This window comes from Poecilia mexicana, unplaced genomic scaffold, assembly GCF_051168715.1.
Source record: "Poecilia mexicana isolate PSO_F unplaced genomic scaffold, ASM5116871v1 scaffold_15, whole genome shotgun sequence".
Lineage (NCBI taxonomy): Eukaryota > Metazoa > Chordata > Actinopteri > Cyprinodontiformes > Poeciliidae > Poecilia > Poecilia mexicana.
Genome location: NW_028263384.1, coordinates 2,432,016 through 2,448,481, shown reverse-complemented (window position 1 = coordinate 2,448,481; position 16,466 = coordinate 2,432,016). Strand labels below are relative to the sequence as shown.

The window sequence follows — 16,466 nt, the reverse complement described above, 5'->3', positions numbered from 1 at the left end:
AAGTTTGAAATTCATACAATTTCACATACATTAAAATTTTAAAGAAATGCTGATATGTAAATACCAGGGCAACTTGGCTTTCTATTGGCTGGCGTTTGCAAAGCAGCTACAGTAATGTAAGAGTAACGTTTCTCTTCCTTGATGCTGATTGGCTGTACGTGCAAGACCATGAGTTGGATCTGATGACTCAATACAAAATAACTACAGTGAGAAACCGATAGTTGTTTTGTCAGTCACTTTATTAGTATTTTTGATCAATAGCTCTTTGAAAATCTTTATTAATAAATCAATGCAGTTAGGAAAAAAATATTTTATTGTAGAAAAACATTTTCACTTTTTATTTTAGAACAGGTAACTTCATCACATTAAGGTAATTGACAATTTTCCGATGTAGTAACAGTGAAAAATAATAATCAAAGGCAAAAATAAAGTTGGTCAGCACTTTAAACATTCAAATACTGAAGGCATTTGAAGTAACAGGCACAAAAACATCACATTGGTTTGATTATTAAAGCAATAAATCACCTTTAAAAATGACCTACAGAAGAGCATTATTTAATATAGAAGACATTGGTTCATTATTAGATTCCTGAATGGTAATGTTGCTAAAATATGTAAATGGCAAGAAAGTTTGACCTGTCTCATTAGACTAGTGTTTGGATTTTAAACATGAGCTGCCTCCAGGTTTTTCACCACGGCTGAACTTCCTTCTCAGAGACGAACCTCCCATGGGGTTCAGCTGTTCCTGCCGGAAGCAGAGCCAGGTACACCGGCGTGACGGCACCTTCGTCTGGAGACTTGGGGGCTTTTGGACCAGCCATGTCTGTGCGCACCCATCCAGGACAGCAGGCATTGAGCAAAATCTGAGTTAAGGTAAAACACAAAATTCATGCTAGCAGTTTGACATTCCTAAACACAGAGAGAATTAAAATGATCATGAAAAAATAAAGTCAAAGTGAGATACCCCGTCATTTGGCCTCTCCTTAGACAGACGACGAGCCAGGATCATGGACAGCGTCTGAAGGCACACAGAACAGAAATGCCTCAGACGGAGAATTTAACTCTTTACTGTTTATGAACAGAACTCCAAACCTACTAATAATCCAAAAAGTAAAGTGAGGTAATTTTATTTAAATAGCACATTTTCAGCAACAAGGCAATTCCAAGTGCTTTACATGAATTAGAAGGAAATACAACAAAACAACAAACCAAAGGAAAGAGCAAAAGAAGAAAAAAGAAAAACAAAAACTATAGCCCCATATATAAGAATAAGTAATCCATGATTTCTAGGGGATTCTCTGAATTCTTGTTCTGATAATACTGATCTAATGTAGTTTCTCTAGATAAGCCAATAGGAGTTTCTCTGGATTCTAAGTTTGCTCTAATTCATGAAGTAGATGCTCCTATTTTAAGCATACGTACTCCATAATTTATAAGCTATAAAGAGTTTCTATGGATAATAATAATAAGCTTAGCATTAGTCTAAAGTAATAAGTGTTGGTTCTCCATGTTTGATTCTATAAAGTAGATGGTTGTAAATGTTGATCTAAGGTAATGAATTAGTTTCTCTAGATGAGCTTCTCTGGATTATAAGTTTGTTCTATTTCTACAGTATATAAACTAAATGTTCCTGTTCTGGGCTGCTAAGCAGAATAAGAATAGCTTGCAAAAGATCCAAGAACCTGACACAGTTGACAGTAATTGACTGGTTTAAGTGGATGCTTAAGTGTTCCATCACCTAAGGACTACGGAACACCAAACCTGCCATAAGAACGAATAAATACAGAAATAAATAACTAGCTTAATAAATGACTTACTTCCCCAGTAAAAAGCATAACAAATAATTTAATGTATAAATGCAACAAAATTAAAAAAAAAAAAAAAAAATACCATAATAGCTCATAATAGAAATTTAGATTTGTACTTTAATCCAAATATTATAATTTATCTCCATGTTCTTATTCTCCATTAACAAATATTGTTTCTTGGCTTTTTAGCAAATTTGACTTTAATGCTATATTGTTTCTTTCCAGCTCCTTTATTTCCTTACAAATATATTATTTTTTTCTTAAACATTCTTTCTGTTAAGTTCACATATCTGCTTTTGATGCTTAATTCCAATTTTTGGCTGCCATTCGATTTTTTTCTGTGCGTGTGTGTGTGTGGTCGTTCATACTACTAAATAAATGTGACCACAACCAGACTTCTTTGTGAACGTTTTTCAGCCCCAAAACCCCCTGATGCTCAGAAGAAGAACGTTGACGTCACACAGCAGCACATTGATTGTGGTAGTGATAATAGCTGCCGCTGTCTACAGATCAATTTTAAAGCTAATGAGCAGTTGAAGTCGACAGTATTGTCACAAGACTATAAACAAAAGAAGGAAGGAACATTGACTTTTAGAGCAGAGTTATGACATCTCAACTAAATGATGTAAAAGTCGGATAAAATGTGAAGTGACTGTTTTGACTGCTGAAATTTGAAAACTATCTGATATGTATCTGATTTTGGACCACATATGGAAGTGACACAAATCACATTTTTGGGAGGGTAAAAGATCGCAATTTGGCTGTTCAGACTGCGATTAAAAAGTTGGGTTTGGATCTGATTTGCCCTTGGTGTGAACTTAGCCTAATTTGTTTTTTTCCATTGCAATGTGAAAACAGAGGGAGAAGCTCTTTGGAACAGCGTCCCCTATGGGCAGAGGTCCAGCTTGTCGGAAGTACATTCTTAACTCAATCATGGTCGCCTGGTTTTGATAATGTGGTAAAAAAGTCTAACTTCTCTGATGTTGTTGCTAATCAACTTTGGTGTGTTGAGGATTTGACATTTTAAGGAACCTCAATGTTAAATTAGCATCTTTAAACATTTTTAATAATTCTTGATTTATCTGAACCCAAAGCAGCCCATAGCAGTTGATCTACATTGTGCAAATAAAAATCTAGAATTTATGATAAACAACTTTGTTCTACATAGAAATAAAAATATTCAGAAAAGTGCCTTTTATGTTAAATATTTTAATAATGCCGCAGCTACAAAGGAAGTACAAAAGAAATGTCAGCTTGCAGTTCTCCTTTAAGAAGCAAAACTGGTTCTACGTAACCACTCAGGTCATATTAGTTGGAAATTAAAATTTATTTCATGATCTGTAACATTTAAATATGAAATATGTAACAAATAATGAATACCATTTCATAGCTCTGTAAATCCTACCGTCAGACCAGTTTTCGACACTCCATAGGCTGTATCCGGCCAGCCATCTTGCTTGTGTTCGCCCTTTTTGGCCGCGTCAACAAATCGCTGCATCAGTACCGCCAGCTCGTCCTCTGTGATGTCGTCACTACGGAAACGCTGCTGGAGTTCTGTACTGCACTGGTTCAGAGTGCGGGAGCCAACAAAGCTGGAAACATTCACAACACGACCTAAGAAAGAGAGAGGACATCAAAAACTATGCACAACATAAACGTAGTGTAAGAAATCTATGTTCACATAGATATGAATAAATACGTCATCAAAAATATCATGGCAAGCTTCTGAAAACACCATCGAGAACAATATCAATATTACCATAAGGGTCCAAAAATAGACTGTGGTGGAAAACTACTATAAGTTAACATCTGCTGATCATGTTTTATGAAATGCTTGTGAACTCTCACCAAAAGATCTATTTGGGTTACATGTACAAGGTTGGAAGTTGTTTCCCACAGCTGCATGAGAACCAGACTGTCTCACCTAATTGTTTTGAATTCCTTTATCCTCGGTAAAAAACTCATGTGTTGTCTCTGCCTGGCAGAGCTTTTCAAACAGACCTGCTTCATGATTGACTGTGTACAATTCATAAATAAACCTGATTGAGTGATTTTTCCTGAACAGTGCTTGGTAATAATTTTTTCCACAACAAGACCCTTGAGGAACTCCATATGCTATGTTTCATTTAGTTTTTTAAAATGTATTGTTTCATTTATAGATATTTCATGCCTGTCCATTTTCTCTACAATCTATTTAAAGGTAAAATAGATATGACATAGGGAATCTCAGCTGAAACTAGATGACACAAGTAGAAGAGAACATATTTTTAGAATCTAAAAATATATATATTTATTTTTCCCTCCTTTTATTTATTTAAATATTTTTCTTCAGTTTTAGTTATAATAATTTGTACTGATTAAAGAGTTAATTTGATTAACATCTTCAAAATCAAATATGAACATTTCCCCAAAATTTTTTTGGATTTTTTTTCCACCAAATTATTGACAGAATGATCAGAAACCTGTATCAAAATGGAATGAGATCTGACTCTGTACCTCCAGCTTTGATGAGAGGCATGAAGTGAGTCAACATGTCTTTGGTGGCGAAGAAGTTGGTCTTCAAAGTGACCTCAGCCTGAGTCCCAAACGGAGCTGTGTCAGCCACTAAAGAGTCAACATGATGTTAGAGTCAGGTATGAATCAATTCAAAATCAAAAACAGACCATTATTATAAGCCCAATTGGAAAATAAATCAATTACATTTGTATATTACATGGATATAAATTCAATTGTTGTTTTCACCACATGTGATTTACCTTTGGAGTAACTACAGGTATGTATGTTTCCATGTGAATTTAAATCACAGACATTTGATCTGCATTGTTCCAAAGCTACCTTTGAACGCTATCCCAGCGTTATTGATGAGGATGTCCACTCCTCCGTACTTCTCCTTGAAGAAAGCAGCAGCTGTTTTAATGCTGTTCAGGTCGTTGATGTCCAGCTGGTGAAACAGGGGCTTCAGCCCCTCCGAGGCCAGAGACTCTACGGCCGCCTGACCTCGACCACTGCAAAACATTTCCATTCATTTTACAGTCAAACATTGGAAATGCAAGTTATCTACACGTTTAGCTGCTAAACGAACCGATCTCAGGTTACACCTTGTGACGACGGTTTTACATACAAAACTTTTCAAGTAGGCCTGTCACAATAATACATTTTGCTGGGCAATTAATCGTCTCAAAAAATATTGCGATAAACGATAATATTGTTTGAAGACCATTTTAAACTGATGTAACGGTAATGACATAATAATGCATGCAATATCCTGCCAAAAATAGATACACTTTATTTCCAAAAGAACACTAAACACTGGAACTGGTAAACAAAATAAACAACCAAAAACAAAAATAAAATGGACTCTCAGTCTCCATTAACAAAAAATGCATTTGAATAAAAACTAAACAACATAAAACCAAAGTGGAAATAAAAACTAGATTCAAGCAAAAGAATACAGATTACGAAGTCTGTATACTACATTGCCCTTCGATAATCAATAGATTTAAATAAAGAAGACAGGCATACCCGACTACCTGATCAAATAGTTCACTCCTCCCTTAAGCCCAGTTCACACTACATGATTTTATTGCCCCGATTTTCCCCTTACAACAATCTTAGAACGTCCAAAAATCATCCTGTAGTGTGTGGTGTGTTACAACTGATCAGGCATATTCAACATGTTGGATTTTGGCCAGTTTATCACTGCAGCGTGGGGTTTTCCCCGACTGGGAGCCAATCAGGAGAAAGTACGGAGGGACAAGGGTGTAAATTCCATCTCATTATTGGGGGGGACCATAAACGGAAATTTTTTAAGAGCAATTTTGGGGGGGTCAGCAAAGTTATGGTAAAATGTAACGTAAAATGTGGTTAAATTATATTTTTTTGTGTGTTCAAGCTGCACCACCAAAAATGACTAGTAAGTAGCAATGAATAACAAAAGTGTTGTTCTCAGTGAACAACCTGTAGAGACCCATAGAAGTCAAACTAAGATTCAAATGTTGCTTAGATACGAGTTTGATTCAGTGTCACAGATCTAATCTCTGTTACATCTTTACAAAAATTTAAGGCTCTAAATAAAAACAAGTTTTAATAAGTAAATCCACTTAATAAAATTCCTCATAAATATTGATTTATTGCAGTGGTCCTCAGTACAAGTCATGTGTTATTTAAATTATAACTTAAGTTGCTTTAAACTTTTATTTTTGATGGAGATTTTTCATGTCATGGATGGCTGAGAATCTATAAATATAGGAATTGAATATTTGGGAAGTATCATAACTTAAACTTAAAGGTCAGCACCAGAGTTTTCTAGAAAAAATATTCAGATTTTATTTTGTTGTTTTAAAGGCTCTACGCTGAAGATGGTAAGAAATAAAGACATACTTTATTTTGTTTTACTGCCAGCTGCAGTAGCCCCTCTGCTCTCGGCTCCCATACAGAGCTATCGGCTCTGTATGGGTATGACGGTGTTGACAAAAACTAGGGACAAATTTCAATGGAGTTGGAAAATATATAAAAATGATTTTTAATTCAATTTATTGATACCTCTATAATTATTTATATGACTACTTATACTTAATTGTCACAATATATAATTTTAGTATTTCTTTAATTATTTTAAACTATTATAATGTATTGAGTTCTGCTCCTGGTCAAGGGCTTTTACAGGCATCATCCACCGACTACAATGTTTAAAATAAAAAAATATTCAGCAAATACCTGGAAAATATACATTGTTGTGCTCACATGACCCAGGTTAGTTTAGTCAGATATTTGAAAAAATTATATTTTGTGTAGATTTTATTCAAATTTTGTGCTTTATCCATAGGACCTGTTTTGTCCCTATTCTCAAGAATCACTTATTTACATGAGAAAACGAAAGTTACGTATGTAACTACGGTTCTATGAATCCCGGATGACCGCCAGAGGGCGGTGCTGAAAGCACTGAATGTTCCTTTCGCGCATGCGCTGTTCGAGCAATAATGTCAACAGAGTCACACCTGTGACACATCGGATGATCAATCAGAGGCTATATAGCATGACGTCATCCGAGGCTCTGTTCCTACAGAATCTTCTCGCGAAACGCAAGGATTCTGAGTGACAGAGAATCTCTGGCGGTCATCCGGGATTCATAGAACCGTAGTTACATACGTAACTTTCGTTCTATTTCATCCCTACTGACCGCCAGAGGGCGGTGCTGAAAGCACTGAATGACTAATACCAGCAATGTCACAAGGAATCCTGAGCACATACCTCAATGAGGAGACCCAGAGGACCCCTGTAAAAGAACCTGGTCCAGAGAATGAGAGGAGGCCACATTCACATTGTAAAATCTAGTGAACGTGCTCGGAGAAGCCCATGACGCCGCAGCACATATAGCTTCCAGTGGAACCCCTCTCAAGGCTGCCCAGGAAGTGGAAACACTCCTGGTAGAGTGTGCCTTCACGCCAACTGGCCGGGGGCGATGCCCTACAGTGTAGGCGTGGCAGATGACGTCCACGATCCAATGGGAGAGGCGCTGTTTGGACAGAGGACAACCTAATCTCGGGCCCCCATAACACAAGAAAAGCTGGTCCGAGCGCCTTATAGCAGCAGTGGCTGCAATATAGGCTTCCAGTGCCCTCACTGGGCACAGTAACTCAGAACTATCGTCAGCTTCCCCTGACGTAGGCTGAAAACGCGCCAACCTCAATGGTTGGTTACAATGAGAACGAGAAAGCACTTTAGGAACAAACGCTGGGTTTGGCCACAAGGTAACCCCAGAACCATCTGAACTCCATCTGAGACATGACGGGCTGACAGAAAGAGCATGTAGCTCACTGACCCTCTTAGCGGAGACAATAGCCAACAAAAAAGCCGTTTTACATGACACCCATTTGAGGTCTGTATGAACCAAAGGCTCAAATGGAGGGCGGCACAGAGCACTGAGGACCAAGGACAGGTCCCAAACTGGTGCTCGCGGAATTGTTGGCAGGTGCAGCCTACGAGCACCACGCAAAAAAAGAGAAACCAGCATATGGCTCCCCACTGTACAGCCATCAACGTCAGCATGACAAGATGATATAGCCGCTACATATACCTTAAGCGTAGAAGGAGAACGTCCCTCATCAAGAAGCGACTGAAGAAATTCCAAAATAGTGGGAACCGGACAGGTTACTGGATCAGTATTGTGGGCAGAGCACCACCGGGAAAACAGACGCCATCTGTTTTCATATTGCTGACGAGTGGAGAATGCCCTGGCACTCAAAATAGTGTGCCTGACAGGACCTGAATACCCAGTCAGCTGCTGTTCAAGTCTCCCAGTGGCCACACCCACAGCCGGAGGCGTTGAGGGTCGGGATGCCATATCTGACCCCCCAACTGAGACAGTAAATCCCTCCTGGTCGGAAGACACCATGGGACACCGTGACACAGACTCCGTAGTAGGGGGAACCATGGCCGTGCCGGCCAATATGGAGCCACCAGCAACATCTTGTGGCCCTCCTCGAGAACTCTCTGAAGAGTCGGCCATATCAGGGAAAGGGGGGGGAAGGCATATAGGAGGACTCTTGGCCAAGGATGGGCCAAGGCGTCCTGGCCCAGCGCACCTGCCGCCCCTGTAAGGGAAAACCATAGAGGACAATGAGTCGACTCCTCCATGGAGAATAGGTCGACCTCTGCCTGACCGAAAAGGTCCCAGATCAGGCGGACTATATCGCCGTGGAGGGACCACTCTCCCGGAGCCGGCGCCCGTCGGGAAAGGGAGTCTGCTACCTGGTTGTGCAGCCCTGGCAAGTACACCGCCTGCAGGGTGGATAGGTGAACAGACGCCCATTCCAGGAGATCCTGGGACTCCTTCAGAAGCTGTGCTGACCTGGTGCCACCTTGGTGGTTGATGTGGTAGACAACAGAGGTGTTGTCTGACCGAATCAGGACATGTCTCCCCTGCAGGTGGGGCAAAAAGTGCCTGAGAGCCAAATGCACAGCATGCAGCTCCAATACATTTATATGTTTGGAGCGATCCTGTGGACACCAGCGGCCCTGGACCGCCCTGTGTTGCCACACAGCACCCCATCCCATGGAGCTGGCATCTGTCGTGACCACCTCCCTGCGATACACAACCACCCCCATGGACACGCCCCTGGACAAGTAGGCCCTGTCTCTCCATGGACTCAGGGCACGAAGACATGGCCACGTTACCACAAGTTTGCGATGCCTGTGTAGTCTCGCATCCAGGCGCCAGCTGTTGATCCACCTCTGCAAAGGGCGCAAAGACAGCAGACCTAAGGGCACAACCCGAGTAACTGATGTTAGCTTGCCCAGCAGCCGCAGGAAGACGATGTAAGAAAGCCGCCTGCCCAGCCTGAATCGACTCACCAGTCGGAGAATGCCATCCACCCTCTGGACAGATGGGTAGGCTGTCATGGAGGGAGAATCCAAAATCACCCCAAGAAAAGTGGTTGTCTGTGAAGGAATCAGACAGCTCTTCTCCATGTTCACCCTGAGGCCCAACCGGGACATATGAGCGAGCAGGCGACTCGCATCGCGAGATGCCTGCTCTCGAGACGGGGCGCAGAGAAGCCAGTCGTCGAGGTATGGCAGAACCTTCATACCTTGGGCCTGCAGAGGAGAGAGGGCCGCCTTCACGCACCGAGTGAACACCCTCGGGGACAGTGAGAGGCCGAACGGGAGCACACGGAACTGCCAGTGGCGACCCCGATAGGAAAACCTGAGAAAGCGACGATGTTCTGCCGCAATAGGTACATGAAAGTACGCATCTGTAAGGTCGATTGATGTAAACCATTCTCCCTTTGTCACAGCCCGCAAAACCTCTGCCGTCGTGAGCATGTGAAAAGGCAGGACCTTTAAATACTGATTGAGTCCCCTGAGATCTAAAATGGGACGAAAGCCGCCCGTCTTTTTTGGCACGAGAAAATACGTTGAATAGTAGCCTCTGGGTTGCCGCAGAGGATCCACTGCCTCGATTGCACCCTTGGACAGGAGGGCGGAAAGCTCCTGGTCCAGGGCTTGCGCTTTCACCGGGTCGGCAATGACGGTCACCCTGACCCGGTGTGAGATGTGAGGCCGCCGTCGGAATTGTAGCCGGTAACCATGGGTCAGAGTGGCAACCACCCATGGATCCACAGCGAGAGCAGCCCAGTAACTGAGCTGCTGATGAGAAAAATATCCGACGGCCGGCCTGGTGGCCTCACTTTCTCTCCCCCCGACCCCTAGGTGGTCTGGGGGGGCGGTGGCCAACGTCTGCGGCCCGGGTGTGTCTGGTTGGTTGGCGGACCAGCTCACGAAAGTCCCTGCTGGATCTCCGCTCTACATGACGAGGGTAAGACCCACTAGGCCGAGCGGAACCCTGAGGCAATGGCCGAATACTGGGGCCAGCCGCTGGGCGCCCTAGATTACGATGAGGAGGGGGCATACCTCTGCTGAGGCCCGAAAGCTGTTCTCTAGTCTGCCGCGCCTGAACGGTTCGGTCCAGCGCTTCTAAGGCAGCAGAACCGAACAACTCCCCTGGCACAACAGGAACACTGCGGAGGGTCCTACGGCATGTTTCAGTCAACGTGGACTGAGCCAGCCAGACCTGTCGGCGAGCCTGGACCAGAAAAGACATCACACGCTCAAGCTCCCTGGACATCAATGCAAAGGCCTGAAGCGCTGCATCGCTAAAGCCAACAGCTGCATCTGCCCCACTGGTATCCTGAAGGGATGCAGAAAGGGCAAACATGAGGTGTGCCAAGGAATTGCCAAGGCGGCCGGCACGTGCTCCAGCATTATACGCCTTACAGAGGAAGTCATCTGTAATACGACATTGAGCCCGCGGGCACCGAACATCATCACGCAGTGCTTCATCTGGAGACACGATGAGCGAGGCAACCGCAGGTTCAACCGCAGGCATGCGGTCCAAGCCCGCCTTGACCGACTCATGCATAGCTGCCAACACTCGACCATCTGGGGAGAGATTTGAAAAGGCTTTAGGGTCCCGCCAACAAGCATGCAACTCCCTGAGGTACTCCTCCGATGGAGGGACAGAAAAGGGAGTAGGGCCTCGGCCACGCCTGAAAAAGGCACTGCCAGGAGCGGAGTCCACCTCTTGCGGGACATCCAGCTGCAGTTGTCTGAAGGCCATACGCATGATGTCTCGTATTGAGCTGTCACCAGCCCCACTAGCTGCACTCTGAGATGAAGAGTGTGAGCCAGTCTCCGAAGCGCGAGACGACTGTGCCTCCTCTTCCTCATTCCCAAAGTGAGAGGCAGAGGCAGCCAAAGACAGCACATCGTCCTCCACAGTCAACTCTGGCATAGGTGGGGAAGGGAACCCAGTCAGGGGAGCCTCCACCTGACGTGCCTGAAAAAGGGATTTCATCTCCGCCAACTCTGCAGACAACCGTTCAACCCTTGTGGAAAGACCCTGGTCAGACTTAGTTCGCTTCTTCTTAGGAGGAGCCACAGAGGCTGTGGCCTCAGACCTGCGCTTAGAGCGCCTAGGTACAGTTACCTGCCCAGAAGGTGGAAGGTCATGTCCACACTCGGGGCGTAACTGGGCCAGTCGAGCCACCTTCACTGCATGGGGCATGTAGCTGCAGTTCATGCAGGGATTATCCGACAGGGCCTCAACCAGGTGATCATGCCCGAGGCAGGCAGGGCACAGGTCATGACCATCATCTGCCTGAAGCACAGCTCCACAATCCGAACAACAGTGGGAGCTGTCCATGTCCAGAATAAAGGGAAAAAACTAAACTGGGAGAGGGGAGCGAAAACGCTGCCGTCACCAATTAAGCAGCAAACGAAGAATCAGCTACGATCACAAAATTGGCTGAAATTGGGAGAGGGGGCGAGACGCTACCGTCACCAATTACAGAAAAGACCAGCAGACCAACTGCAGGCAGACGCGGTCAGCAACGTCAGACAAAAAAAAAAAAAATCAGCCACGTCCGGACAGAACAAAATTCCACATAAAACTGGGAGAGGGGACAAAAAAGGTTCCCGTCACCAATCAAAGTACTAACAAACCGCTTACAAGGTAGCTAAAATTGGGAGAGGGGGCGAGACGCTACCGTCACCAATTAAAGCAAACCGTCAAACTTAGAAAGGCTAACACCGTTAGCTAAACTCCAACAGGTTTACAAACACAGTAGGGCTAACCTGTGAGTTGGGAGAGGAGGCGGAAACGCTGTCATCACCAACAAACAGTTCCTTAAATGAAGATCCGTCGCAGCCCTCGGAGGGCGATACTCCGCAACTCCGGCCAACAGGCAGTCGGGCGTCCAACGACGGCAAAAGATTCAGAAATCCAAAAGGCTGATGCCATACGAAACGAACCGCACGCGAGAAGAAAAGAGGAACAGAGCCTCGGATGACGTCATGCTATATAGCCTCTGATTGATCATCCGATGTGTCACAGGTGTGACTCTGTTGACATTATTGCTCGAACAGCGCATGCGCGAAAGGAACATTCAGTGCTTTCAGCACCGCCCTCTGGCGGTCAGTAGGGATGAAATAGAACTGATCTTATCTACCTCTGCAAAGGTCAGAGAATTAGTCACAGTCCTCCAGTCTACCACATCATCGGTTAACGATAGTCACCTTACTGCCAACTTAGTGACTTTGTTGCTAAATGTAGTGAGTTTTCAGAGAAAAAAAGGGGGAAAAGAAGCTGTATCGGCCAAAACCGCAATCAGTGCAGCCCTAATCGTCCGTCCATCTGTCCGTCCTTGTCCCCACATTTCGGGCAACAGGCGGGTCACCCTGGACAGGTTGCCAGTCCATCGCAGGGCGCAGCCCTAGTTAATACTATGTAATTTAATTTGAAATTATTCAGTAGGAACAATGCACATTAGCTGACATTTCTGTAAATGTGCCAGAATTAGACAAAAGGCTGTTTTTCCTCTGTTGTCCCTGGTCAATGTTCAATTTGTCCTGCTAAAAACAAAGGTTACACAAACAAAGTTTAAATGACTTAGCTACCCAAATTTTGTCAATGAATATAAAAAAATTATTAATACAAACAATAAATTTAAAAAAATCGATGAAACTACAACCCGGTTATCATAAAATGTATAAGGAGTAATTAAAACTAAATTAGTCCTTCACTTAGATTCTTACATTTGTTTTTCTTCAGTGCTTACTCTTTGGTTTCACCTGGTGAAATCTGACAGGATTCAACACTCGCCCAAAATAACAAGTCAGTCTCCTTACTAATTTATGATTGTGAACAATTAGGGTGAAAAAAGCAACAGAATTCAAAGAGGTGAAATGAAAATAAACTGTAAGAGAAACAGTTTATTCTTGTTCAGGTGTTGCCAGGTGAGCTACCTACACATCTCTGGAAGTGAGGTAAACATCCCCTTGGAACTGCTTGCAGAGCGATCTGACGATGGCAAACCCAATGCCTTTGTTACTTCCAGTAACAATGGCGACCTTGGTTGACATGACTGTGGTGAGAGAGAGATCTGGACACAAAATCCAACAATGAACAAGCTACACATTAACAAACACACACCGACAAATTACATTCCATGACCTGGGACCCTTGAAGGTTTATTTTAAACCTGTTATTACAGATCTTGGTTTTAAGGTGGACAGTGATTTTAAACTGGACAGCCAAATCAGAGCCGTGGTTAAGTCCAGCTTTTATCATTTAAGGCGATTGGCGTCAGTGAAATCTTTTCTTTCCAGGCAGCATTTTGAAACAGTGATCCAGGCTTTTATTTCGACTCGACTGGATTACTGTAACTCACTTTATCTGGGAGTCAGTCAGTCGCTGCTCTCACGTCTGCAGCTGGTTCAGATGCTGCTGCACGACTTTTGACAGGAACTCGACAGAGAGAGCATGTGACCCCTGTCCTGGCCTCACTTCACTGGCTGCCTGTATATTTTAGGATTCATTTTAAAATTCTTATGTTTGTTTTTAAATCACTGCATAATCTTGCCCCGGCTTACCTCTCTGAGCTTCTTCACCCCTACACACCCTATCGGTCTCTCAGGTCCGCAGATCAGCTGCTTTTGGAGGTACCGAGATCAAGAAGGAAGCTCAGAGGGGACAGGTCTTCCTAAGTTATGGAATAACTTGCCTTTGCACTTTAGAGAGGCCCCTTCACTGTCCACTTTTAAAGCTCGTCTTAAAACCCATCTATTTTACTTGGCTTTCAACTCCAGTGGGATCTAGTTTTAAATTGTATGTTTGTTTTTAAACTGTAAGAGTTTTTTATTTATTTATTTTTCATTTTTTTTATTGTTATGTTGTGTTTTAATGTACAGCACTTTGTATCAGCTGTGGTTGTTTTAAAGTGCTTTACAAATAAAGTTGGTATGGTATGGTATCTTTCAAAAAACGCCTTCCAAGAAGGAGATGCTAGGTGCAAGAAGAGAAGGTGCTGACATTTTGATGAAAGGAACAAGTCTCACAATGCTCATAAGATCAAAGAATGTGAGCCGATTGTAAACAGTACGGAGCCCACTTAAGGATAAGGGTTAATTATTATTATTATTATTATTATTATTGTTGTTGTTGTGTTCCATCGCCATACATTTCCAAATACAGATTCCACAATACAACCCGACAGCAGATGACGGCATTACCCCGTGAAAATAATTCAACATACCCCAAGCAGTACAAAATAGGAGCTTTTAAAAGAAGCTCAAATTAGGTCATAATCACAACATTTCACTTTAAACTTGACTACAGACTATTGAGAGGGTGAGAGGGGTAAACCTGAAGATTCTGCGTCTGCTATTTGTGTAATAATGACTTTCACTTTTGCATGTAAGCATGAGGCAACTTTACCTAAAGTAAACAATGCATAGACATAAAAAATGTAAACGAATGCAGTTTATTGAAGGCGCCTTACTTCAGCTTGGAGAAGAAGCTGGAGGATAAGATCCAAGGAGCAGTAAAAATAGCAGACTGGAACGAGGAAGCGTCCAGAGTCAAGTAGAGCTCCACAGGAAGCGGAAGTTATAAACAGGAAATACATGACGTCTGGAAGGAGGTGGTTATGTCTATGGTTTCAAACATAGACATAATATAATAATATTTATTATGTACATAATATTTTGTCTATGATTTCAAAACATATATTTCTATCTTAGTCGCAAATTAAACACCACATGGTTCAATCACACATGACACAACTCGTGCACAAGACTGTACAGTGTACACAAATAACAACCCATAAAAAGATGATTATTCCCACAGCGCCCCCTGTTGCTTGGGCATCGGAAACTATTTGTTACGTTTGTTATGAAAAGTAAAATATAAAAACAGAAACACATTTCCAATCATTTAATTTTAGCTATGTGATATCTTATGACTATCTTCCTGAAAAAAGTGGAATTAAGACAAACTAATCAGACATCAGAGCAAGCCCTGTCTTATTAATTTTCAAAAACATATTTCTACCAAACAAATTCATTAGAACAACAAATTGTGTCTGTCGGAAGCAGCGACCGTTTCATCCAGCTCAGAGAAGTAGAGCAATTTTTACTGCTTTTTAAAATTATTATTAAACTCTACATTTAATTTGATACAGAAAAATAAAATTCCAAAACAATTAGATGAAATATGTTAATATGGAAGCTGTTTCTTTTAATTCAAGACTCTAATGGTGGACATTATTTTTTATTAAAATTAAATAAACATCAGACTGATAACACTTTAATGTGCATAAAAAAATTATGTGCTAGCAACATCATCTGAAGAAATAAGATATTTCTTCAGAGGATTTTCCTAATCCTAAACCAATTACGAAAGTCTTGATGTTAGCAGTTAAATGTTTGTAAAAGGTCATAATCCTGATGTCCGTGTCTCTACAAGATGAAACAGAGATGTTGTCTTTTCATTTCTCTGTAGGTTTTTCACCACGGCTGAACTTCCTTCTTAGACCCTAGTTTTCCATTAGGTTCCGTGGTTTCTGGTGGGACCAGGGCCAGGTACACCGGAGTGATGGCGCCCTTGTCTGGTGACTTGGGCCCGTTTGGGCCAGCCATGTCAGTGCGTACCCATCCTGGACAGCAGGCGTTAAGCAAGATCTAAGGAATGAGTCCAACCCCCCCACCCCCCAAAATCCATGTTAGTGATGAGATTTTCTGGACTAAGACAAGTTGAAAATATTTATTGAAAAACATTTTCATACAATACCCCATCATTTGGTCTCTCTTTACGCAGACGACGAGCAAGAATGGTGGACAGTGTCTGAAGTGACACAAAATGCAATTATGGGAATTAAGTTTTTATTTTGTGTTATTATTTATATTTCCATGTTGTGAGAACCTACATCAAACTTCTCTTATAGTTTTCATAAACTAAATGGAACTAAATCCTACCGTCAGTCCGGTTTTAGACACTCCGTACGCCGTCTCAGGCCAGCCATCTTGCTTGTGTTCCCTTGCTTGTGTTCCCAGATGACCTTTTGTCATCTGGGCTAAAATTGTCAAATTTACTGGTGGGGTAATGAAATGCATATTTTTTTAACTTTGCAGTTTGGACACCCCTTATATAATTTACAATATATATTTCTCTGTTTTGTGATAAAAATTCAAGGGAAGATGTTCACACAGAAATATTTTACATCACTATTTGTGCCACTGATTTAATGAGATACAAACTGTCAGATGTGCTAAATAGTTACACCATATTTCAAATGGTAAACCTGCTGTGTCATGATGACA

General features: G+C 42.4%; 1 protein-coding gene across 1 annotated transcript; it reads right to left on the bottom strand.

Moving 5' to 3' along the window:
• Window positions 1–220: 220 nt before the first annotated feature.
• On the bottom strand, window positions 221–14,762 carry cbr1 (carbonyl reductase 1). The gene is made up of 7 exons (XM_088012933.1): window positions 14,648–14,762; window positions 13,117–13,249; window positions 4,644–4,813; window positions 4,305–4,412; window positions 3,214–3,422; window positions 965–1,018; window positions 221–863 (listed from the first exon to the last, which is right to left on the bottom strand). Exons 2-7 carry the CDS (start codon window positions 13,227–13,229, stop codon window positions 690–692), a joined length of 828 nt encoding a protein of 275 aa, XP_087869059.1. The 5' UTR covers window positions 13,230–13,249; window positions 14,648–14,762; the 3' UTR covers window positions 221–689.
• Between the last annotated feature and the right edge of the window lie 1,704 nt (window positions 14,763–16,466).

Excerpts from the sequence above, each read along its gene's own strand:
- cbr1 (XM_088012933.1), bottom strand. The coding sequence starts at position 13,229 with ATGTCAACCAAGGTCGCCATTGTTACTGGAAGTAACAAAGGCATTGGG. Across the intron at positions 4,814-13,116 it reads TACCTCACTTCCAGAGATGT|TGGTCGAGGTCAGGCGGCCG; the intron begins GTAGGTAGCTCA and ends AATGTTTTGCAG. Across the intron at positions 1,019-3,213 it reads TGTCGAAAACTGGTCTGACG|ACGCTGTCCATGATCCTGGC; the intron begins GTAGGATTTACA and ends GTGTGCCTTCAG.